Source organism: Neurospora crassa, linkage group I, assembly GCF_000182925.2.
Source record: "Neurospora crassa OR74A linkage group I, whole genome shotgun sequence".
NCBI classification, from domain to species: domain Eukaryota; kingdom Fungi; phylum Ascomycota; class Sordariomycetes; order Sordariales; family Sordariaceae; genus Neurospora; species Neurospora crassa.
Window position 1 is genome coordinate 7689550 of NC_026501.1, and position 22697 is coordinate 7712246.

Here is a 22697-nt window from a genome sequence, read left to right on the forward strand (position 1 = left end):
GTCCCAATGGCTCCAGTCTCTTTGTGCCTCAGCTTCCGTCGTCGTCTTTTCTTTGTTCGATCTTTGGAAGAAGCTAGCGGAACAAAGACCAACCACCCCCGCCGCTTGTCCTTGCAGTATTTGTTTGGAGCGGCTTTGTTCAGATCAGTATGTTTGGACTTTTCTTGTGGGACCCAGATCCGGGAAGTGCAGTTCGTAGTTTCGTAAAGCATACCTAGCAAGCAAAGGTCTGGACTTTGGCGCAACCTAAATCAACAACACGGGCGATGAAACGGGCACGATCATGCTGTCTGCCAAGTCATACGCGAGCAATCGTGAAGTTTTGAACAGCATGATACACAGAGGCTGGTGGTTCAAAAATTTGACTAGGCCCTCACTCATCAGATGTGCCTAAAAATTCCCACAAGTCTCGAGAAACTCCCTACTCCAGCCCAAAAGCCCCCCAAGGGCGCAACTTTTCCAACCCATCACTACCAAGTAGTCTTGATGCCTCCCTCCGAATAAATCCACATAAATCTTTCTTGAACATGACATGACACAGGGTATATGTATAATATATAACAAACAAAAGATTGATGACATTGCATGCCTCCTTTCCTTCTGATAAAACGGGGGAGAGGTATTAAACGACGTGAAGATGATGACTGCTATCTATTCAAGATGTGTCCGAACAAATACCATGCCGTCAAGGTCCATACGTCGGCCAGAGTGAAGGGACATCAGGAACAGGTGCATCCTCAGGGATGGGTCGTTTGATGTCGCCCGTCGCTGGCGAGCCCATCATGTTGGCGCCGCTCTTGTTGTCGGGGCTACTGCGGCCACCCCGAGCAGCAGCCGCAGCGGCCGCCTTCAACCTCCGACTCTGTTCCAGGGTAGCCGACCACAACGAACGAAGCTGCACGTCTTCGGCTACATCTTCCCGATAGAGCCGCAGGCGGGTCTCTCCGTCCGGGGCGTACTTTGGCCGATGCAGGTTGGTGATTTCCTCCATGATGAACTTGAGGACGCCTTCGGGGCAGCGTGTGCGTGGGAGCAGGGCGTCCGGTGACCCTACGTACCGCCTGGTAACATCGACCGCGCCCTCGCGCGAAAAGGCAATAACGTAGGACATCTTTTTGCCCCAGTTCTTATAGTACATGTGGGGCATATCCCAAGCCTCTTCGCAACTGTCGACGTGAACCCATCGTTGTTGATGCTCAGAGTAAATTTCGGTCCACAGGTAGTCTTCCTGGCACCACACCCAGCGAGCTCGGATGTCAAGAGCTCGGCAAAGCATGGTGAAGACGTTGGCAAAGTCGCCAGCCCTTCCACGCTTTACTCGTAGTAATTGCCATGCCTCCGTATATCGTGGGAATCGTTCATATGCCCCACACGTGACGCACGCGTACAGCTCGACCCATGTCGCACTATGGGCTCTTTCCTCTGGTGTAGGCGCAACGTTACGGATTTTGTTGGTGGGCGACAAGCATTCGGAACATGGAGGATTATTCACAAAGGTGAAGAATGATCGGCGAAACCACCTGTGTAGTCACGAGTTAGCTGGCGCAAGAAACAGACAAACATATCCATCATGACATGGAAGCCAGACGGGAGACAGAAACGCACCTAAGCAGGGCCCTGACCATACACTCTTGATGACTCCATTCCGGTTTTGATCTTCCCAGGCTTGCGGCTTTCGCTTGGAAAAGTTCCACCTCCTCTTCTGCCTCCTGCGATAACCTATCGAGTGGGATTTGCTGTAACGCCTCGTCCAGGAGGCCGGGATTCTCGTAGTTTAGGGGTATATGCGACATTGCTATTAGGTATTTTTCGAAATTCTGGGCCTCCTTGTCGTCTTGCGCGGGCGGCTCGGGGACTACTGGTTGTGAAAGAAGATCGGGTATGACATGTAGGTCGAATTTCTGATCCCGGTTTGACATTTGCGCAAACCTATGCTGTAGATCGCGTGCCACGCTTTTCACATGGTCGTCTAATGGGTAACTCCCACCCCCTGAATTGTTTCCTGCCATGGTCACTGATAATATTCGGTCGCGGCTTCCGCTAGCCTGTGTCGCCTGTTTGATTTGGAAGCTCTTCGGCCGGTGTTGCTGGTCGTCTATCTCGCTGCTGCCAGTTTTGAGTTTTCGTTGTAAACGCCAGTCGAAGGTGATTCAATACTCTAGGGAGTAAGCGCTTGTCGGGATGGTCAGCATTCGCTTCGTCGCGTCTTGGCGCTCGAGGCTGACTATGAGGCGAATTGACATACAGCTATGAGTAGACCAGCGCGGACGGTTGCCCTGTGGTTAACCCCCTGCTGGAATCCGCTGATGTGATGTCGGTGATCAAACTAGTAGAGACGATGTTGTTGAAGGTCCCAATGAAGGGTTTCGCGCAATTTGAAGAATTGGAATGGTGTCGCGCCTCGTCGCTAGGTGCTTGGAGACTCGAATGGCCGGCGTCGTAAGCAAGTGATGGCGAGAATGTTTGCTAAGAGAGGGAGGCATCGTATTAGCGCCATGTCGGCCAGCGAGGGGCGAAGCGATGTGGTTGTTGATGGATAGGCGAAACTAGCAAGGGAAGAATCGGTCGAGGAGGAATGAGCGGAATGGGCTGAGATGCCGTCGAGAAGATATAGTGTTCAGTTGGGACTCACAAGCTTCGGACGTCTACCTTGGCGCATCCACCTCGTAGGTACTGGCTGTCGGTAGGTAGGCCTGGTCTTGCTGCAACTGTCAGCTTGAAAGGTGCAGAGAAAATGCAGCGATCACCAAGTACCCGATGGAGGAGGCGCAGATTGAAAGACGCATGACAGATAACAGGAGATGATGTCGGGTATGAACCGGACCGAAGTGCAGGAGTGGTTTGGGGGTTTGGGCCTGCTCACTCACCTCTATGGAACGATTACTGAGTGAGTGTACAGACTTGCACCGAGGCGAAAGAATGGAAGGTTGTAACTTCCTCTTCACAGAAAACACACACACCTCCGTCGCTGCGATTCGCGCCTCTAGGTGTGGCTGGGCTATACCTCCTACTTCTCAGCAGCAGTAGTGCCGGCCGCCCAAGTCTTGATGCAACGGAACGGAAGAAGTAAAGCAAGAAGAAGAGGATAGGTATGGGCAGGAGTAGGTAGGTATGGATGGTAGTAAGAAAAGTCCCTGGTGTCGTTCGCTACTTCTCCATGGTCGCACTTACGGTCCCCTCAGCTGTCTTACGTGTCTCTGCCCTTTTTACTACAGAACTCGTCGCCCGTTCAATATGGATGAGACGGCAACTACCTACAAACTCAAAAGAGCCAGAGAGGGAAGAATGAGAGGTTCGGGGGGTACCTAGCCAAGGCGAGCCAGGTCAGAACGCGCGTATACTGACGTATTGGCCAATCAGAGCCGTATATTTGCTGGTCGGTGCCCTCCCGTGAGTGGGGCCCTTCCGAAAACCATCCGCGACGACCCCCAGCAGGCGACAAACTGGACCTCGCTCTTCGCAGGTCAGGCTACAGGTACTCGCACATAGTCTCAGGCTGAAGTAACTTTGATTCAACGAGCCCTTTCCTGGCTGTGTCGACGTACCTCCCTAACAAGAACAACCTGGGCGACGAATGGTCTCTGGACCGGCCTAGAGTCGCGCTAGCCATGCAGGGAAGGATGACGAAGCTCAACACCGCTAACCGTCAAAGTTTGGTGATCACGACCCGACGGCGGACGATATCTGTCTCTCTTGGGAACGTATACGTGCGTTAGATGGTTCGCAAAACATAGTCATGTGCTTCAACTTTTTTTTTTTCTCTTTCTTTTTTCTCTCTTTTTTTTTTTTTTCCGCAAACACATTGAATGATCGATCCCAAAGGTAGTCAGTCCAGTCTCAGACATCAGGCAAAAAAGAGAGACGACGACGTGGGCGGTGATCATACATACCTAGTAATGCTGTGTACGCTACAAATCAATCCAGGCAGTCACAGTCCCTTTTTTTGCTTACGCTCTCGCCCGCCCGCTCAGCCTCATGTACCCAATTGCGCCCACCCCAAGGGGGATCCCCACTGCCACCTTTTTATCGCCTCAGGCCGTCCCATCTCTTTTACCGTCACAACGTTACCTCTCGCTCGCCGCAGCTGGTGAACTTCCCTTTTCCCGAATCCAGACGCATTCATTGCGAATTGGGTCAAAACGTCACATACCCCCAAACTACTCACAGCGGACGTCCTTGTGTTCGGATGATACCTTTGAACTAGTCATCCTTTCTTCTTTGCTGCTCTCTTGAGTGTGTGTACCCAGGCCTGTACAGGCATGAGCAACGGCGCGTCCCCATGGTGCTTACGCGGCGCCCCAGTCCCCGGGCCCTCTCCGCTGCAGTGTCCCCTCTCGAGTCTACACCACTAACTCCACTTTCAACGACAACGTGATTGTTGACTGTTGAAAAGACTTTACAGATAGAGCTAACGGGAGCGTACGCAGCGAATGGTTCGTAATTGGAATAATTTACTTTACTAATGGTTGTTTAGACCTCATCGGAATTTTCGTACAGGTGCCCGCGACTTACATCGCGCATCATGCATCCCAAAGCGAGTGGTGAGACCGGTTGAGTGCATGGCGTAAGACAGGATAGGATAAATGTTTTGGCAAGATCTTGGTGGTCTTTGCATATACATGTGAAATTTTATAACAACCGTGCGACCCCAGGAGCATGGACAACCTCCAGATGTCGGCACCAATAAAACCTGGTGCTTCACCATCGGTCCCAGTGCTCGGTGTCTTCTTGATGCTCACCGGCCCAAGGTAGCATGGTGTATCAAGACACAGGAATAGGGCTCATGTGTAAGCCTCAGTGTGATGATATCTTTGAAACCCAACTCTTGATCTACCCAGACAAAATGACATGCTCAGTTGCGATTACATACGTGTAACTCCGATTTTGCGGTATATGCTAACCTCTACGGCCTTATTCGCCGACCAAGGCCCCTTCATATGTGACACCTCATGCCATATGCATGCTTCGTACAATTACCTCTCCCGCTCACCATTTGAAAAGTATCTCGGGGGTACTTCACAATCCCAGCTCGGCCTCTCCACAAGAGCAACCTCGAGCGGCGGGATCGGAATGCCCTCCGACGTTCCGTTGGATTCCTCCACCGTTTCGCCGTCAAGAGGTACGATGCCTAGAATGGGTCGGTATTGATACGTATGCCACCACTTGGCCTTCTGCTTCACTGAATCCTTCTTTTGCTCCTCTTTGCCCGCTTCGCCGTCGCGTAGGCGCTGGAGCTCGCCGCCCTCCATATCCTCGTCATAGTCGTCGTCCTCATCCTCGACTCCGCTGCTGGCAGCACCCCTCTGGTCATCGGCATCCGCCATCTCGACATCCACCCACTCGGTGGCGCCGTCCTGTCCGGCAACAGCCGCCCTAATCTTGTGGGGGGCAAGTGCGTTCTGGTGGTCCATCTTGCCGCCTGCGCCATTCTCTTTGCCATCCCTCTTCCGCTTTAGGCTGGATTTTTGCTTGGAAAGAGCGCTGGCATCTTGGCTATCCAGATCTTGAGAAAGATCCAACATGAAGAGAAAGGAGATACCGTAGATCCAGACTCGTGGGCCTTGCCATACAACACCCTTGACCAGATCTCTCGTGACACGGAGTTGCTCCGGGAGCTTGGCATAGGTGTTCCGGCGAGACCAGTCTGCTAGAGAGCCGCGAAGAGGGTTGAAAATAAGAACTTGTTTTAATGTCGTGATGGCCAAGAGGGTGTAGTCTTCGCCCTCCTGGCGGGGAGTCTTGGAGAAGGACAGAACAACAGGAGCCGAATCAAGCTTGGGAATGAGGGCTGCGTTGGGGTTGCGTACCCAGCGCTCACTCGTAGCATCCTTTTGATCATCTTCCTCGTCATCTGATGAGTCGCTCGAGGAAGCGTCGTCAGCCTCGCCGTTTGTGCCTTTTGTCTCCTCTCCTGGGACGCGTAATACCCAGGTATCGATCCATCCGGCGATGTCAGCGACACTGAGCATTTTGCTGTCAGGGGAGAAGACCATTTGTGTAACGTTTCGGTCGTAGGTACCAAGACCACCGAGGAGGATGTTTTTCGGGATTTGCCGGTGGAGGCGGCGCAGCTTGGAGGGAGCAGAAACGGCGTATCCGTCCTCGTTCACGGTGATTTCCGCCGCCATCACATTGCTGCCGCTCTCGACCCAGGACAGCCAACGCCTGTCGGGAGAGATCTCCACCTTCATAGCTCCGTGACCAGCGCTCGCAACCTCGACCTTCTTAATCTTGAGTTGTTGCGAATCGCTAATATCGAGCTGAAACGCCTTGATATCGGTGGCAGTAGACGCAACAAGGAAGGTACCATCCTCGCTGATGGCGGCCGAGGTAATGTTGTGATCGCCCTTGACGTAGATCTGGGCAATAAGTTTCCGTGTCTTGCGCAGGTCGGTGGTGGCGACAGCACCGTTCAAGAGATCGCGCGACGGGCTGGAGAGATGCCAGATGCGAACCTCGTTGTCCCACCAGCTGACAACGAACCGTGCCTTGGATGCGCTCTTGACATTGACGGTCTGCGGAAGATGGGGGAGGGTACGGTGGAATTCCTTGCCTGCCGCACGGAGGGGCATGACAACGGGGCTGGCATCAGGGCCTGTAATAGGAAACTTGTTAGTATGAAACGAAAAGGGAAACAATGCGAGTAATGTGACTAACCTCCAGAAACTACGACACTCATGCCCTTGCCCTCGAAAGAGGCCATGGTCTTGACGTCATGGCCATGATACCTTCTGTGGAAGGCCTTGGACCAGCGACCGGGTTGTCCAGCAACCGGCTCGTACAGGGCCGTCCGTCTGTCCATGCCACCAGACACAATCCTCCTGCCATCAGCACTGACAGCCAGGCACAAGACGTCCTGGGTATGGCTTTGTATCCTTTGGGCTTGGGTATAGGTCTTGCCGTCCCAAATGCACACCTGGCCAGTCGAGTCACCAGAGACTATGTCACCGTTCGGTAGGCACTTGACGGACCAGACGATAATGTTCTTGGAGGCGGAGGAGTGGTCGGAGCCGAGGGTCATTTGCTGGAGAAGCGAGCCGTTTCGGATGTCGTAGGCGCAAATGGTGCTGTTGGAGCAGCCGACAATGACAACATTCCTGGACTGAAAGCAGATGCTAACCATCTTGACCTTCTTGGAAGGGGCCCTGATCAGGCTCTTCTGGAACTTGAGGTCACCATCTTCGATCGAGTACATGACGAGATTGCCGTCGACAGTGCCGGCGACGAGCTTTCTTGGGGCGTGGAGGTCGGAGGAAGGGGGCTGAACGCCGAGGCACCAGATCTCGCCGTGCTGGCCGCTCGCGTGCTTCTTTGCGCGGGACTTTTCGAGGTCCCATTCGGTGATTGTGTTGGTGTAGCCGACACTGAACAGACGGGACTTGCCGTGGATGATCTTGCCGTCGGCCATTTCCTCGTCGGGGTCGGTAACCCAGACCAGGCCGTCGATACTCCGGTCATTGCCGCCGGGGATCAACAGCTCCTGGTGCCAAGAGCCATTGAGGGGGTTCCAGATCTCGATGTCGCCATTGGCGCGACCAACAGCGAGGCGCACCTGGATGTTCTTCTGGAGGTTCTTCTTGCCGGCCGGGACGGGCGGGAGAGCGGAGTGGGAAAAGGCGACGGCGTTGATGGCGGAAGCGGGATAGGGAACGAAGCGACACCTGTGAATATCCATGATGGCTGCTGATGTTGTTGGGTCCTACTAGGTGGAAGAGAAGGAGGGGGGCCCGGGTGCGGGTGCGGGTGCGGGTATGGGTGGGCGTCGAGCCTCAGAGCGGCCAAGCTCAGTATCGTCCAAGAGAAGCCGGTCTCTGCTGGATATTTGAGCTCTTCTTTCCTCTTGGTATGTTGACGGCGGGGTCCTGCACGCTCTGCGACTCGGATCTTCTGTTCTCTGAACTCGAAGTGAACTTTTTTTTTCTGCCGGTTTGTAACTTTTGCGCCAAGCAAGTCGGTGAACCATTAAGGTGTGGTCCGTGCACTTTGTGACCCCCCCTGGCCCCGGATCATTGTTGCTGTCAACGAGGGCGTGCAGTGAACGTGCCTGCCCAAAAAACACCAAACATCGCCCCGCCGAGACCCGATTGCCCCACCAATTTCTCTTGATTGTGTCATCTTCGCAGGCAGGAACGACGTCTCTGTTTGAAGCACTCAAACATCGATGCGGATGCCAGGCATTGTCCCGTCGGACATCCTCCTGTAGTCTCCAGCTTGCAATAAGCGCCAGTGACTACTATTGCTCCAGGTTACCATGTGGAGGCGTCTTGGAGTAGATATCACAGGACTTCAGACGCTGATGATCACCAATACCTTCAAGTTACCATACAGACGCCCCGCGTGTTCTCCGACGGGTAAACAAACTAAGAGACTCACTTCGAATGGTCCAAATTATATGATGACAAAGAACACGATCAGTGAACAATGATTTATTAACCAGCAACTCTGGCATTTCTGGCACGTAAAGGGCGAACCCAGAGCGCGCCGAGTGAGAATGCTCAGGATTTCAACTGAAGTCGAAACTGAAGTGCAAGAGGTTGGATTGGCAAAGGAAGCCCGCACTAACAAAAAGAGAACGGCTGATGTCTCCACTCTTACCCACTATTAACGGCATTCCTGAACTTCGATTCGTCAGCCCTCCTGGAGCAACTCAACCATCTCAAGCTCTTCTTGTGTCCGAGTCTTGAACTCTTCCTTCCTCTCTTAGTTTCTCTAGTCGTCATTTGGGGGAAAGAAGATTATCATATATCCCCTTCAAAAACGACATTACGACTCATCCAATCCTACACGCTCCTCTCTTGCAGAGTTCTACCGCAAGGCCACCACAGCTATGGACTTCAACAGCTCTTTGCCTCACCCAGCGGGTGTTATCTCGTTCCTCGACACCGATCTGTACAAGTTGACGATGCAATGCGCCGTTCTCAAATACTTCAAAGACGTACCCGTCACCTACTCGTTCACAAACCGCACTCCCGAGAAGAAGTTGTCGCGCGAAGCCTTCGTCTGGCTCGAAGAACAGGTTATGAAGCTCGGGAATATCAGCCTATCCCCCGAGGAGCTCCAGTTCCTCAAGACTCACTGCCCTTACCTAACCGAAGAGTATCTTGATTACCTTTCCGAGTTCCGCCTTCGGCCGCGAGAGCAGGTCGCCGTTTCCTTCCGCCCTGATGGTGACTCAGATCTCGGTGATATCCACTATGATATTAAGGGCAATTGGGCCGAGACTATTCTCTACGAAATTCCGCTTCTCGCACTCACTTCGGAAGCCTACTTCAAGTTCATGGACACGGACTGGGATTATGATGGCCAGGAAGAGAAGGCCTATGAGAAGGGCATGCGCCTGCTCGAGGCTGGTTGCGTGTTCTCGGAATTCGGAACCCGCCGGCGCCGCGACTACCACACGCAAGCTTTGGTGTTTAGGGGTCTCACCAAGGCGGCCAAGGAAGCCGAGAAGAGAGGCCTAACCGGCAAGCTCTCCGGCACTAGCAATGTTCACCTTGCCATGCGCTTCAACATCCCACCCGTTGGCACCGTTGCGCACGAGTGGTTTATGGGTAACGCCGCCATCCTTGGAGATTACAAGTCCGCTACAGAGGAAGCCCTTTCCCGCTGGGTTGGATGCTACGGCCCTGGCGTCCTCGGCATTGCGCTCACAGATACCTTTGGAACCCCTGAATTCCTTAGGGCGTTTAGCAAGCCAATGTCGGCATCTGGAGAGCCCGTACCACAGCCAAGGGATCGCAAGATCAGCACGGCCGATGCCTTCATCTCGGCAGCGAAAGATTTCATCAAGGACCTCCATCCCGACAAGACCTATGCCCAAGTTTTCACGGGTGTCCGCCAGGATTCGGGAGACCCCAAGGAGTTTGTCAAGCTCATGCGCAAGTTCTATGATGAACAGGGCATCAAGGACAAAAAGGTTATTGTCTTTTCCGACTCGCTGGATATTGACAGGTGCTTGGAGTACAAGGAGGTTGCTGAAGCGGCCGGCTTCCAGCCAACTTTTGGTGTCGGTACCTACTTTACCAATGACTTTGTCCACAAGGCTACTGGCAAGAAATCCACGCCTCTGAATATTGTCATCAAGCTGAGCTCGGCTGCCGGAAATCCAGCAGTCAAGATCAGGTAAGAATCTGTCTTGGAGCCACTGCTCCTACCGCAATATGCGACTAACAATTGCCTCCTAGTGACAACGTGGGAAAGAACACAGGCGATAAGGCGACGGTCGAGAAGGTCAAGCGAGAGCTCGGATACGTCGAAAAGGATTGGAGCGAGGGTGATGAGTCGGCAAGATGGGGTCACGATGGTGATGCTGCCACGGCATGAGTCTTGAGTTTTGGTCTTCAGGTTTTGGGAGGTTATACATGCATGCGACTGCTTTTCTGCTCATTCTCCTGGCGGTTCCGACGGCAAATATCTTACCGGGCCACACAATGCATTGGATGCGGCTACCCTTGGGTAAAAGCTCAAGATCTTGAGTCCAAGACCTAGTGGTGATGATCCACGGATGTTCAGTTGACTTTGCGACCAACCCAGCTCAAAGGCTAGGTTGTGGAGAAACCCGCGAGCTGAATCTGTTTCTGATGGACGACAAAAGACTTGTCACGGGATAAAACTTCCAAACTCTGGGGCAGTCTTGTTCACCCCGGGTTGTTGATTATCATATCAAATCCGGGAGAATGACAATGATCATTAGAAACCCACGCGGGGCACCCTGGGGGTCGATATCGGGTTTTATCCTCACTGAAGTCCGACGCAAAGCACTTGTCCAGACGACAGTGCAATGTATCACTCATGTGGGCGACTGTTACCGCATCCGCATACCTTATCTACAAGCCAAACGCCAGAGAATCTCAAACCTTTGATATCGGACTGGGACATATCAGCCTCCACCACAATGCTACATCAGACGCCTTTCAGGTGCAGCATGATGCAGTCCCCGCGTTCTCCTCATCCCATTCCATTTTCCATCCACGCGAAAATACCGATTTCCTCTTCCACTACACGCAATCAGGCGCTAGAGCGATTCGCCGAGAAGCGGGGCTCCGAACCCGTTACTGTAGGGTTTCATCGTCGCCCACCCCCACGTTATCAAGTCCGGCTGCCACCACGCCCGGATGTAATCTGCCTAATCCATCCTATCAAACAATGATACCAACATCTGCTACAACCTGAGGCGTCCAACGACGGACACTTCCACTTATCAGATGTGCCATCCCGAAATGTACTCGTCCCAAGAACCCCCTGCTCTTCAGCCATGTTTCTCCCCGGGATGCAGATCCACGGGTATTGAACGGGACAGAGAGTAGCGCAACGGCAATGCTTCGCCGACCTTATTCGTCGGACGGATGAGCCGTTACGCCTGCAGCAGATAGATCTTCAGGTCGTGGGCAGCAGCAGCAGCATCCAGATAAGGATAAGAACCCCCGGGAATTGAACTAACCATGTTTTGTCTAGATGATGTATAACATCAGGTCTTGTCAGTGCTCGAGTTGGTCTTACGTCTTTCGAACGACTCGGCTCGGGGAGATAACATCTAGAGATGGGGGATCTCTGTGCGTCATTGGAACTACCTATTCGATATCAAGGTCGTGCTATACATACCGCATCACGAGTCCAGACACAGGTGCTATGATGCCGGCGAATGACCGGATGTAGTCGTTGTAGTGTAGTACGTCCAGGGACTGTTTTACCCTTTTGGGTAGGAAGGCGCGATGAACAATACACTGTCAATTTCAGTTCAGTTGCCATTAATATCTTCGTGGCTTCCCCAGAGAATGGACGGTTTAAAACAGCAAAAGTTTCAGCAACTGGTAGTTACTACCCAGCCAAACATCGGCCTGTTCACACCCTTCCAACAATATGGACAGTTCACATCAACCATCGGTCGACGAAAAACGAAGTGTGCGGGCCGGAGGACGTCCTGAAGACCGAGATGAGATCGTCGCCGCGGTCGAGAATGGAGTCGTGGTCAATGCTTCAGGTTATCGAGACCAGCTCGACCGACAATACAGTCTGTTGGGCTTGGCTGGCATTGCAATTACCATTGACAACGCCTGGATAGCTCTCGGGTCGTCTATCTCGGTGTCCATTCGTACGTACTGTCTCAAGCGGGCCCCCTCTTGCTGGCGCTTGTTCTGTTTAAAACATCAATGAGTGGTCACTAACATCAGTAATGTTCGAAAGTTAACGGTGGTCCGCCTGGTCTTATTTTTGGTCTTATCGTCGCGGTTTTCTATTACAGCTTCATTGGGGCTGGACTGGCTGAGGTGAGTACAAGGAATCATCAGGTGTTGGACTGCGTGAATAGGGGCGTTAGAATGGGATGTCTAACAATGAATTTTCATATTGTAGCTTGCATCAGCTATTCCAACTGCTGGTGGTGTTTACCATTGGGCCACTATCGGTAAGTTTCCCCCCGTTTACATTCCCACACTTTCTGCTTAGATGCTAGAAAGGCAAGGTTAACATCATTGCCAGCCGGCGGGCCCAAATATGGCCGGATTCTTGGTTTCTTCACCGGCTGGATCAACTTCTACGGATGGATGTTCGACCTAGCCGCCCTGATGCAGATCACGGCCAACATCTGCATCAGCATGTACTCTGTTTACCACCAGACCACTTACACCTACGAGCCATGGCAGGTATACATCACCTACCTGCTTGTCCTTTGGCTTTCCACGGCAGTTGTGATCTTTGCCAACCGAGTGATTCCGCACACCCAGAAAATCGGCATGTTCTTCGTCATCGTCGGCGGTATTATCACCATTATTGTCATCTCAGCCATGCCCAAGCGTCACGCTAGTGATTACTTTGTCTGGAAATCTTTCACCGAGAATAACCTCACGGGCTGGCCGGGTGGTTTAGCATTTTTGTTGGGGGTTTTGAACGGGGCGTTCACCGTGGGAACGCCAGATGCTATCACGCATATGGCTGAGGAGCTGCCACATCCGAAGAAGGACTTACCGAAGGCAATTGGGCTACAAATCGGCTTGGGCTTTCTCTGTACGTTCACGAGCCCCTTTTGCACTTGATGAGCTTACACTAACTCCTTCGTTAGACGCATTCTGCTTCGCCATCGCCCTTTGCTACGCCATCACCGATCTCGACGCCCTCCAAGGCGGCTTCAACACTTACCCGCTCGCCAATATCTACGCTCAAGCGACCGCCCACGCCGACGGGACTACGAACCACGGCGCTACCTTCGGTCTCTTGTTCATTATCTTGTGCTCCTCACTCCTCTGCTGTGTCGGTACGGTTCTAGCCAACTCACGCATCTACTGGGCTTTGGCCCGAGACAACGCCGTCCCTTTGTCCCCTCTCTTTTCCCGCGTCAATGAGACACTTAGCTGTCCTATCCCTGCCACTCTTTTCGTCGGTAAGTCTTTTACCTCTACGCTTCTCTCCTTTCTTCAACTAAAAACAGAAAACTGACAAAGTCCCCCTTCCGTGAAAAAAGCAACAATCGCATCAGCCCTAGGCGCCATCCCCCTCGGCTCGCCTACCGCCTTCCTCAACCTAACCGGTTCCTTCATCATCCTCACCACCACCTCCTACGCCATCCCGTTTGCCGCCAACATTTTGACCCGGCGCCGATACCTGCCCTCCGCCCCCGGCTCTTTTCGGCTAGGCAAGTTCGGAACGCCCATCAACATTTTAGCGGTTCTCTTCATCGTGTTGTTCAACGCCCTCTTTTGCTTCCCCTACGATTATCCAACCACGACGGAATCGATGAACTATAATAGTGTCATTTTGGTTGGAGTGGTGGCACTGACGGCGTTGTGGTGGGTGGTGCATGCGAGGAGGAATTATCCAGGGCCAAGAGTGATGGCGCTATATATCCATGGTGGTGATATCACTGGAGAGAGGGTACAAGTGAGTGAAGGGGTTGAGGCGCCTGGTAGTGGTTTGGAGCAGGAGGGATATGGAGGCGTGGGAGTGTTCAGGGAGAAGCCTCAGGAGAAGAAGAAGGGTAGTGATGGTGGGATACTTCCGTAGAGCAGTATTTAGGGGATTTCTATTGGGGGCTATCGTTTGAAACGGCGTCAGTCCTGGCTTTGGAGCTGCTGCTGTTAATTTGAACGGAAGAAATAGCTTGTTAGATGAAGTCATGTTAGAAGCCCACTCGCACCTGATCATGCGTCGAACACTTTATTCAAATGAAAACTACGAGGGGAGCCAGTCGTATTAAGCGCATCTCATTTTCAACCTCTTTTCCCTTCGTCCTTATACAACCTGCCCTTCCACCCTAATTTCTATTTGTGACCCATCAATCTTGATAACTCGCAGCAATAGTAGCACAAGGATGAGCGTTGACACTCTGAGCAAGAGAGTGAAGAACGGCGAATTTCATCACGTATTTGTTCTCGTCTTATATTGTGATGAAGATGTAGGTTTGAACCTGGTTTCCATGGATGTAGGTACCTCTAGGTAGTAAAAGCTGAACTAACTCGTTTTTTCTCCATATCGCCTGGCCCGGCCCCAGCTTTTTCAACTTGAACTCTGTGCAATCTCCTGCAAAAATATTGCTGTTGTTGTTGTTGTTGTTGCGCAACTGACATGTCCCGTATGTATTACCAAGACACCCCACTGAGCAATCAAGAAGGAACACTTCCCACAACAATAATAACCTCCCCAACCATCATCACCAAACGCCGCTGTGCTCCGAAATACACTAACAAACTCCGCTTAAAATAGCAAACACTCCTCCCCGCGCCATCTACGCCTAGGCACATGCATAGTAGGTACATAGTTCTCTCTATGCGCCCAATCTTGCATGATCCAAAACAGACTACGCCGCTACCCCTTTTGTTAGGTACCCTTGAGTCCTTGAGATCGATCGGAGGTAAGACGGAGAACCCGTCTATCTGTAACCTACCTACCTATGTACGTGAACCTACTACATATGTACTTGGCATATGTAACCTACCGAATGGTCAAAGACCTATACAATGTGTAGGTAATCTACATGTGACCACTCAGCAGCAGAATCGAATGGTGATGATGATCGGTGGAATATGTGTGGAATGTTGTCCGACGCAAACGATCCGGGTACCTGAATGATGAATGCTACTTACAAGATCTTATAGTAAGTAACCTTACCACTTTTTATTACCTGATATCTCCATTTCTGGAATTAGCAGTATGTACAGATTTTGCACATTATCATCGTCGGTTTGTTACCTACCTACCTAGGTACCTAGACATGTACAATGCCCGTGTACGTAATGTCGGGTCCCGCCGGCCGGGTCTTGACTATCTAGGTGACTAGGTGACTAGGTACATACACACTACATGTACCTCCAACCCTTCTTTCTCTTGGTCTACATGACTGATTGATCACATCTATCTATCGAGGGAATCATCACCATCATCGTTGTACAGCCAAAAGAAAAAGGAAAAAAAAAAAAAAAAACAAAGGGGAAAAAAAAAAAAAAGTCGCTTCAATATTCATTGGGCTAACTAAACATTTACCAATTCTTGCTGACAAAACCTTCCAAGCCAGGCTCCGATGGATGATCACTATCACGGTTAGTTAAACTCGCACCCCGGCTCGACCCCCCTCCCCCGGCTCCCGACAGTCCGGAACCGAGCTTTCTTTGGATTGTTCGTCGGGTCTAGACTTCCATGTCACCGGTCTCGCAGCAATTGAACCTCAAGGGTTACATACGTACTCAGCCAAGGGTACCTAGACACTACACTAGCAGTTAGGCACGGACCCGACCTCTAGACTAGGCTCCAATCATTCAGTCAGTTCAGTTCCAGTTCTCGGGTTACACAACATTTTATCGCGCCGTCTCCATGGTACATAGTGTAGTGTAGTGTAGTGTAGTGTACATACATTAGAAGGTAGTAGTGGTACTTAGCGCCACCAGCCCTCCCTTTTGCGGAATAGTCTCCTTCGATGGAAGGTTAAAGAAGGAAGGAAGGAAGGAAGGAAGGAAGGAAGGAAGAGCGGCAGGCAAGCAGGTACTGGACGACATTGAACCGACAGGTGTTTTTTGTGTGGTTACCTACTCTGTAGTAGTGACGCTTGAGGTAGGTAAGGTACCTAGGTAAGTAGTACGTCTCACTGTGATGACCACTTGTTTGTTGTTTCTTCGCGTCACTTGGATAATAGACGGGTTACAACCTCTAGTATATATTTTTCGCACGACTAATATCATGCATCCGTCCAAGTGACATTTTAAGGAAAGTACTGTCCCCAGTAGGAATGTCTAGTTATATTGCCGAGATCGTGATCAAAGAAAGTGGGAGTTGGAATTTACTGCTACCTCCCATTGAATGCGCCGCGGCTCGAGCTGGTCGGACCAGGAAACAGCCAGGGAATGGGAAAGGGGAAAAAAAAAAAAAAAGAGAGAGAAAGAGACAGTACTCGAAACAAAGACCTCAAGACTTTGACATTCAGAGAAGCCAGGAAAAGAGGACTCTATATTTGAAAGCACAGCAAACGTATCTTGTATACAGGGAAACAGTGTTAGGTTTCGAAAAGTGGACGGTTGGCGGTGTCCAACGGTTGAGTGACCAGTCTTCTAGCTAGACCCAGGGCAGGGAAGATGCAATTGGCCGAATCGATTCCTTTGTGCTTTAGTCGTAGAACCCTCGAGGTTCCTTTATTCTTCCATGTGGCTATTCCGACGGGTCGTCAGCGCCAGTATTAAACATCCCCCTTTGTTCTCGTCCGTAGCAAAAGTTTGACTTGTGACAACTTAATGACTCGAAAACTACAATCACTGCTCCACCCGCAATCTGAGGACTGAAGTCTCCATTTTCCCTTTGTGGTTGAAGTATGCGTTTTTGGTGTGTTGAGCGCTTGATTGTCCGAGTTTTGATGCGGCAATGGGCCTTGTAAGCATAGAAGATTGTGTTTCGTCTCTTTCGGTACACGTTGACCTGTGTGTGGCACGAAATTTTCGAGGTAAGGTAAGGAAATGTAAGTGATAGGTCAGATTTCGAACAGCCATTGAAACAAGAACAAAACAGCAAAGGGACCATATAACCTCTCCAGCCGGATGGCATGGTTATTCTTTGTTGAAGAGCAGCCTCGCCCGACACGTATTGTCAATACTAAAGCATGCTGGCAAGGCATCTCGGAATCTGAACGGCCAAGTAAATAGGGAACCAAAAAGACATTGAGTGATGAGAGTAGCTGGTTCAAACCGGTGATGACCCTGCGCTAAGTACGATAAGTCATTCCCGCTTGGTGACCAAGGAGTCAGGAGCTTAATCACATAAGTGAACACAGAACACGTCCATTGTAAAGACGAGTATCCCTTTGTGTAATAGCCAAGCCTTGCGTCTCCGTATAAGGGGGTTTGTGGGTGGTATTCTGAAACGAGCGGGAGGAAACGTTCAAGGTCAAAGTGGCGTCTTGAAATTTACAGACAACTCATCTGTACCACACAGGGCCGAGGTAACTGGAGGTACCTATACCTCCTCGCTGTCGCAGCCCACCTTGCCGGAGCCATCCTGCAGGGCCTGAGTTGTCCGTCCCGACAGTCTGGTAGCCTATCCCCTTCGCCCCTGTGTCTCGCTTGCCACTAACTTACTGGACTGCGCATGATGGTACTTGTCTCCCACAAAACACTGGGAAGTGAGCCTGGCCGGGTACGCCGCTGCAGCCCGTACTCCGTTCCCAAAAAGGCTCAGTGTCCCAACACTCGCCATCGACTGAACAGCAACATGCCCTAAGCCTGCAGTTTTCCCACAACGTCGGGACCCATCGATCAGTATCAACCCCATAGCGTCAAGCACGGGTCAGTCATGATGAAGTAGACAAGAAACTTAGCAAAGCCACGTCTGAGCGTTCAATACAGCTCATCAGTCAGGGAGGAATCTCCTGATGTTGTATACCGCCCAATTTTGAACCGATCCATAACGCTCGCTGAGTTGGTCGCCTGGGCGTTGCCCAGTTTTCACATGAAGGCAGCGGTATCGAGTGCAAACTGCCTGTTTCTCGGTAGTAAATATGTCGTCACAGATTGCCGTGCAAGGTGTTGACCGAAATATGGAACCGCGGAAATCAACAATCTCTCCAAGCTGGTACCTCGCATTGGTCCTGGAATTTACCCACTCGCTGTCAGCCTCTCAGATGGTGTACTGGCTAGCTTGGACCAACCAGACAGCGCGAGCTGTCCAAATCGGGCATCTCTGCAAGAACCAAGCTAGGTTAAATTGCTGTAATTTGGTCCCAAACGACTGGTGATCATGAAGTTAAGAGAGGGTAAGTGGATCCGACCTCCGGGTGCTGCGAGGGACTCTGACACACTCAGAACTGTCTAGCGGCGCCTCCTTGGCATTGACCAAAGCAGTAAAGTGATTCATCACTTCTCGGAAAGGTCCTGCCCACGCCCGAAAGGCAAAGAGCCAGGTGGTTTGGAACACTCGTGTCGAGGCGCCGGACGCGATGCACTCAAAGAAGGCTTGAAGATCTCTTGCGAGTCAACGGTTGGTGGGATCCGCAAAAAGGGGCCTCTGAAACCAAGTTGCCGCATCCGGAGCTGTAACTATGGACTGGGGAAAAAGCGGTCAACTCCAACTAGCTGCCGCATGTTCCCATCCCAACACTGATGTCTGGGGGTGGAGACGTTTCTGTGAGCGAGGCTGAATCTGGTGACGCGATAGTTAAGCGGGCTGTGCGCGTATCCGTACGCTTGGGAGCTTGTCGGTTCCCAAGATCCTCCACCACGATGCTGAGAAGTGTTGAGATGAGCTATCAGCAAGGCTGGTGATATCTGTGACCGACGAGATCGGTGTTCATACTTCCACTTTGCCGAAACCGGTCGACGAAACGAATAATTTGTGCAGAATTTGCAACTCACCGGCAGATGGAACATGCCTGCAGTGTATAGAGCCATTTCAACCATGTACCTGGACAGAACCCAGGTGCTACACTAGTGTGTGTACCTACGTCTTCATGGTTATCATAGTAGGTCTCCGCACAGGCGGACACGACAACGGCCTCGTCGGGACAAGGGGATCCCCAAGGATCGCGATGCCTGTTTCTGAAACCACCACCAAGGATGTCTTGAATCTTTGTTGGCCTTGTCGGGGCCCATTCTGCGCCCTAGTCGCTCCAGTCGACTGCCAACTTCCACTTTTGCACCAATTCCAATGGAACGACCACTCCGGTCACCAGTGGAGTGACCCGACAGACTGGAAGCGAATCACACAAGGAGAGACTTCTCAGGGGTGCTGCGCTTGCGTGTGGTTCTTGTGGGTCCGAAAGGACGGTCTGGGGCCAATCGTATTCGGTTTGAGCCGTGGGTGAGCACTAACAAAGAACAGGTCACAAAGTAGCTGGTACTTGCCCTTCTTCTGTCTCGCTTCCATGTCCCCTGCCTGTCTGTACCCGTACCTTTCATGGCCTAAGTGAGATGAGAGCCTGACATGCCCCTGGGAGAGAGAGGTGTGCTGTTGAGAAAGACCTGGCATGCGGGGATCCCAAGCCATCTTACCAAACCTCATCATGTGCAAACAGCATGGGCTGGAATCAGTCAGCGTTCGGACGTACCCTTTGCCAAAGTCCGCCCTGTCTTGCCTTTGTGCTCGCTTGGGTTCGGATGATTCACATGTCAATCCCAGGACGATGGTCGCCCGCCTCTGTGCGAATGTCTTTGCAGGTCTCAACATGCTTGGAGTAGCCGAGGGCAAACGGACAGAAGCGAAAGTGATGAAACTCCGCTACGCGCGAGGGAGGTAATTCCCATCCAGTAGGAACCCCAATGAGCGGAGGGCAGGGAAACACCACTGAGACTGCGGCTTCGTTGTTGTGCAAGGGCACAAGTCACTGGCTGATCATGGGACTTGACGGTGACACGGTGCCCAAGACGACCGCTCTTCACCCGCCTGCCTGGTAGAATTTGGTCTGTAGGGATTAAGTATGGATCCACGAGTCGAAGAGTCCCCAGGACGGGGTTAAGGTGCGTGAGCTGGCTCAAATTCCTCAGGAAAACGAGGCGAAAAGGATGCGACGCTGCACGCTGGCGGCTGTCCCCTACCTATTTAGACAAGAGATCCGCTTCGTACTTCTTATTATAGCCGTGGCTGGTATGTGTATGCTCTTCAGAGTACGGTTATGGCGTCTTGTCCGTGCTTCTCCATATAGGTTCAGCTCAATCTGAGGGACCCGACAGTCTGGAACGGGCTTGCCTGAGTTGACTCCTTGCAAGGGCCCATGTACTGAATCTTTAGGTTAACGCCACCGCAAGCGGCACAACCACCTATCACCCAGGGTGATATTGCTCAAAGTTCGCTGCACCGTGGTGTAGCTCCACGCGGGTTTAGGGGCACAAGGGCGTCCCGTACGTATTTCTTTTTTGCGTTTTGTTAGCGCTTATCAATGTTCGCTGGCTTGCCAAACCAGATAGGTGAATTCTGATGATGATGATGATGCCGATGATAAACGATGATGGGTTGCTGATGTGGGAGACACAGCATGTTTTGCTGGAGAATGGAGCTGCTGGCCATGGTAATTGGAAAGTTGGGTCGCTCATGTCAGATTTCCCCAGCCACTGGGAACGCAAGTACCCTGTGTACTAAAGCAGAGGTCCTTCAGAATCGGTGGTTTTCGGGGCTTGAGGCGCTCGAAAGGCTCGAAGGACTCGAAGGAGTTGCGACATGCGGCACAGTCAGCAAAGCGGCGGGCGGATCCATGCCAGTGATGCAATGAGTCGGAATTCCAGACAGCACAGCGCTGTGAAGGGGAGAATGCGAACACCGAAGGGCTACTACGGATACCCGGCTGAACGGTCACTTGTCGAGACGGGATAGGATACCTGGAGCTAGGATGGCGCCAATGAATCTTGGCGATCCGGATAGTCCACAGCGACACGCGACACGCGGATAAGAGGCCAGTCAGGTCGAGAGTCGCTCGCGGACTTGGTTGTGGGCGCGAGATTTTGTGGAACGTGGAGGACGCTATAGTTGCGGAAATTGGACGCCGTTGGTTGATCGAAATGAAAGCGTGGTTTCCTCTGCTACGCTGTGTAATTTCCATAGCCGAGGAATTGACTGATATGTAGTACTGGAGACGGGAGGTAGCCATCACCTCTAGCGGCACCGTCGTTCAAAGATGACGGGGTGACGCGAGGGGGAAAGTCGGGTAGGTAGGTAGAGGTAGGTATCTAGAAAAATGGAAAGAAGCGACCCAGTACCTACCTACCTACCTACCTACCTACCCAAGTCCATTGGAGTGCATCGTTTTTCTCCACCTGACGGCCGCCGCGAGTTCCTGTCGGTCATTGCCTGGCTGTAGTGTGAAGAAAGACCCATGACGCCTTCCCCTGGGCAACTGCCTTTGACGCGACATTTGAAGCGATGGACCAGGAAATTCATCCAATGCTGCTCGAATATCTTTTTGGCCTGTGCTCTCCTGCCTTCGGAGACGGAGCGACAATGGATCTGGCAATGGCACTGGCATCTCACTGGGCAGGCACCCCCCGCCCTCTTCCCCCCTTTTGTACACTACCGGCCCTGACGAGAGGGTGGACGGGAGCAGGGGCAAGGAGTCGAGCGGGAGCTAACGAATAGGGTGGGTAACAAAACACGTATCGTTGATACGCTACGTTACCTTACCCGAGTCTTGCCGCTACAAGATCCCATAGGCACCGTTATTACATAGTACTATGGTGATATGGGTAAGTTTAACAGGTGGAGCAGGTACCGGCAGGGGGGTGACAGGGATGCTGGGATTTCTTGGCATGGCCATTCGTCTCTCAATACCAAAATAAACATCTTATTACTATACTAAATACTAATATTTGGTATGCATCCCATTAGCATCAATGACAGCTTGGCACCTGGCTGGCATTGATGCTAAAAGCTCGCCTAAATAAGAATCCGGAAGCTCCTCCCAAGCTTCATTAACGTAGCGGTGGAGGCGCAAATAAGAAGGTGTTTTATCAAGCCTATATTTATCCTCAAGATAATCCTTCATCCAATTCTAGGTAGATTCTATAGGGTTGAGATCCGGAGAGAAAGGAGGCCATTTAATAATGGGAATACCTCTATCTCTAAATTCGTTAATAGTAGCAGCGGCGGCGTGGCTAGGGGCGTTATCTTATATTAGGGATAGGTCGATACCGATTTATTGTAAAGAACGGAGGTATTCGTCGATGATAGGAACGGTACGCTCTCTATAGGAAGTAGCATTGATACTACCCTATTCCTTTTCCTAAAAAAAGCCCGGCCCCTTTCTTCTTCTAGAAAAGCTGCCCTAAAACATCTATCCGGACTTCTTCCGGTGCTTCTCAACGATACAAGTAGGATCGAACTCTTCTCCTAGTCTCCGGGTAACGTATTACTTCCAATGGGGGCCCCCGGTTACCTAGGTTTCATCTGTCCAAAGGATAGATGCCTATTGCTAAGGAGTCCAATTTAAATAGTCTAATGCCTATTGAAGCCGGAGGCCCCGTGTCCGTTCGGAAATTGGTGGTTTTTTCCGGGCGGACCGTCTACGGAAACCGAGGCGATAGAGCGTATTTTTAATAGCCTAAGCTCCAAAGATAGCCCTAAAGAGAACCATTGATAGCTAGAGAAAACTTATTCTTCTAGTCTTTTTAGAGCTACAGACGAATTCAATAAGTTCTTACTCTTACGCTTCAATCAGTTTCCGCGGCCGGCCCGCTCGCGGAGTAATAGTAGCGCTCTCGGATCGACAAGTATAGCGAATTTGGTCTTTAGAGTATTAGGGGAGCAAT

At 51.6% G+C, this 22697-nt stretch overlaps 5 protein-coding genes across 8 annotated transcripts; 3 read left to right on the forward strand and 2 right to left on the reverse strand.

Annotated features, from left to right (window-relative positions):
* Positions 1-299: 299 nt before the first annotated feature.
* un-7 (peptide N-glycanase-1) lies at positions 300-3272 on the reverse strand. 4 transcript variants are annotated; one of them, XM_011394503.1, is made up of 5 exons: positions 2868-3016; positions 2633-2698; positions 2089-2546; positions 1606-2034; positions 334-1520 (listed from the first exon to the last, which is right to left on the reverse strand). In XM_011394503.1, the coding sequence occupies exons 4-5, from the start codon at positions 2007-2009 to the stop codon at positions 686-688; spliced, it is 1239 nt and encodes a 412-aa protein (XP_011392805.1). In that variant the 5' UTR covers positions 2010-2034; positions 2089-2546; positions 2633-2698; positions 2868-3016; the 3' UTR covers positions 334-685. The 4 variants fall into 4 exon arrangements, with proteins under 4 accessions (XP_011392803.1, XP_011392804.1, XP_011392805.1 ...); XM_011394501.1 differs by having other exon boundaries at positions 300-1520; positions 1606-2172; positions 2246-2466; positions 2633-3272; XM_011394502.1 differs by having other exon boundaries at positions 311-1520; positions 1606-2466; positions 2868-3221.
* A 1404-nt stretch (positions 3273-4676) lies between these two features.
* Positions 4677-8235, reverse strand: NCU00650 (Wdr1p). The gene is made up of 2 exons (XM_960697.3): positions 6658-8235; positions 4677-6595 (listed from the first exon to the last, which is right to left on the reverse strand). The coding sequence occupies exons 1-2, from the start codon at positions 7673-7675 to the stop codon at positions 4974-4976; spliced, it is 2640 nt and encodes an 879-aa protein (XP_965790.2). The 5' UTR covers positions 7676-8235; the 3' UTR covers positions 4677-4973.
* On the forward strand, positions 8221-10516 carry nic-6 (nicotinic acid-6). Its single transcript, XM_960696.2, has 2 exons — positions 8221-10122; positions 10185-10516. Exons 1-2 carry the CDS (start codon positions 8828-8830, stop codon positions 10321-10323), a joined length of 1434 nt encoding a protein of 477 aa, XP_965789.1. The 5' UTR covers positions 8221-8827; the 3' UTR covers positions 10324-10516.
* Positions 10517-10642: 126 nt separating this feature from the next.
* On the forward strand, positions 10643-11769 carry NCU16446 (hypothetical protein). Its single transcript, XM_011395113.1, has one exon. The coding sequence runs from the start codon at positions 10792-10794 to the stop codon at positions 11170-11172; it is 381 nt and encodes a 126-aa protein (XP_011393415.1). The 5' UTR covers positions 10643-10791; the 3' UTR covers positions 11173-11769.
* Positions 11770-11859: 90 nt separating this feature from the next.
* On the forward strand, positions 11860-14142 carry NCU00648 (choline transporter; the record flags this gene model as incomplete). Its single annotated transcript, XM_960695.3, has 6 exons — positions 11860-12091; positions 12184-12266; positions 12352-12403; positions 12478-13002; positions 13058-13375; positions 13457-14142. The coding sequence occupies 6 exons, from the start codon at positions 11860-11862 to the stop codon at positions 13993-13995; spliced, it is 1749 nt and encodes a 582-aa protein (XP_965788.2). The 3' UTR covers positions 13996-14142.
* Between the last annotated feature and the right edge of the window lie 8555 nt (positions 14143-22697).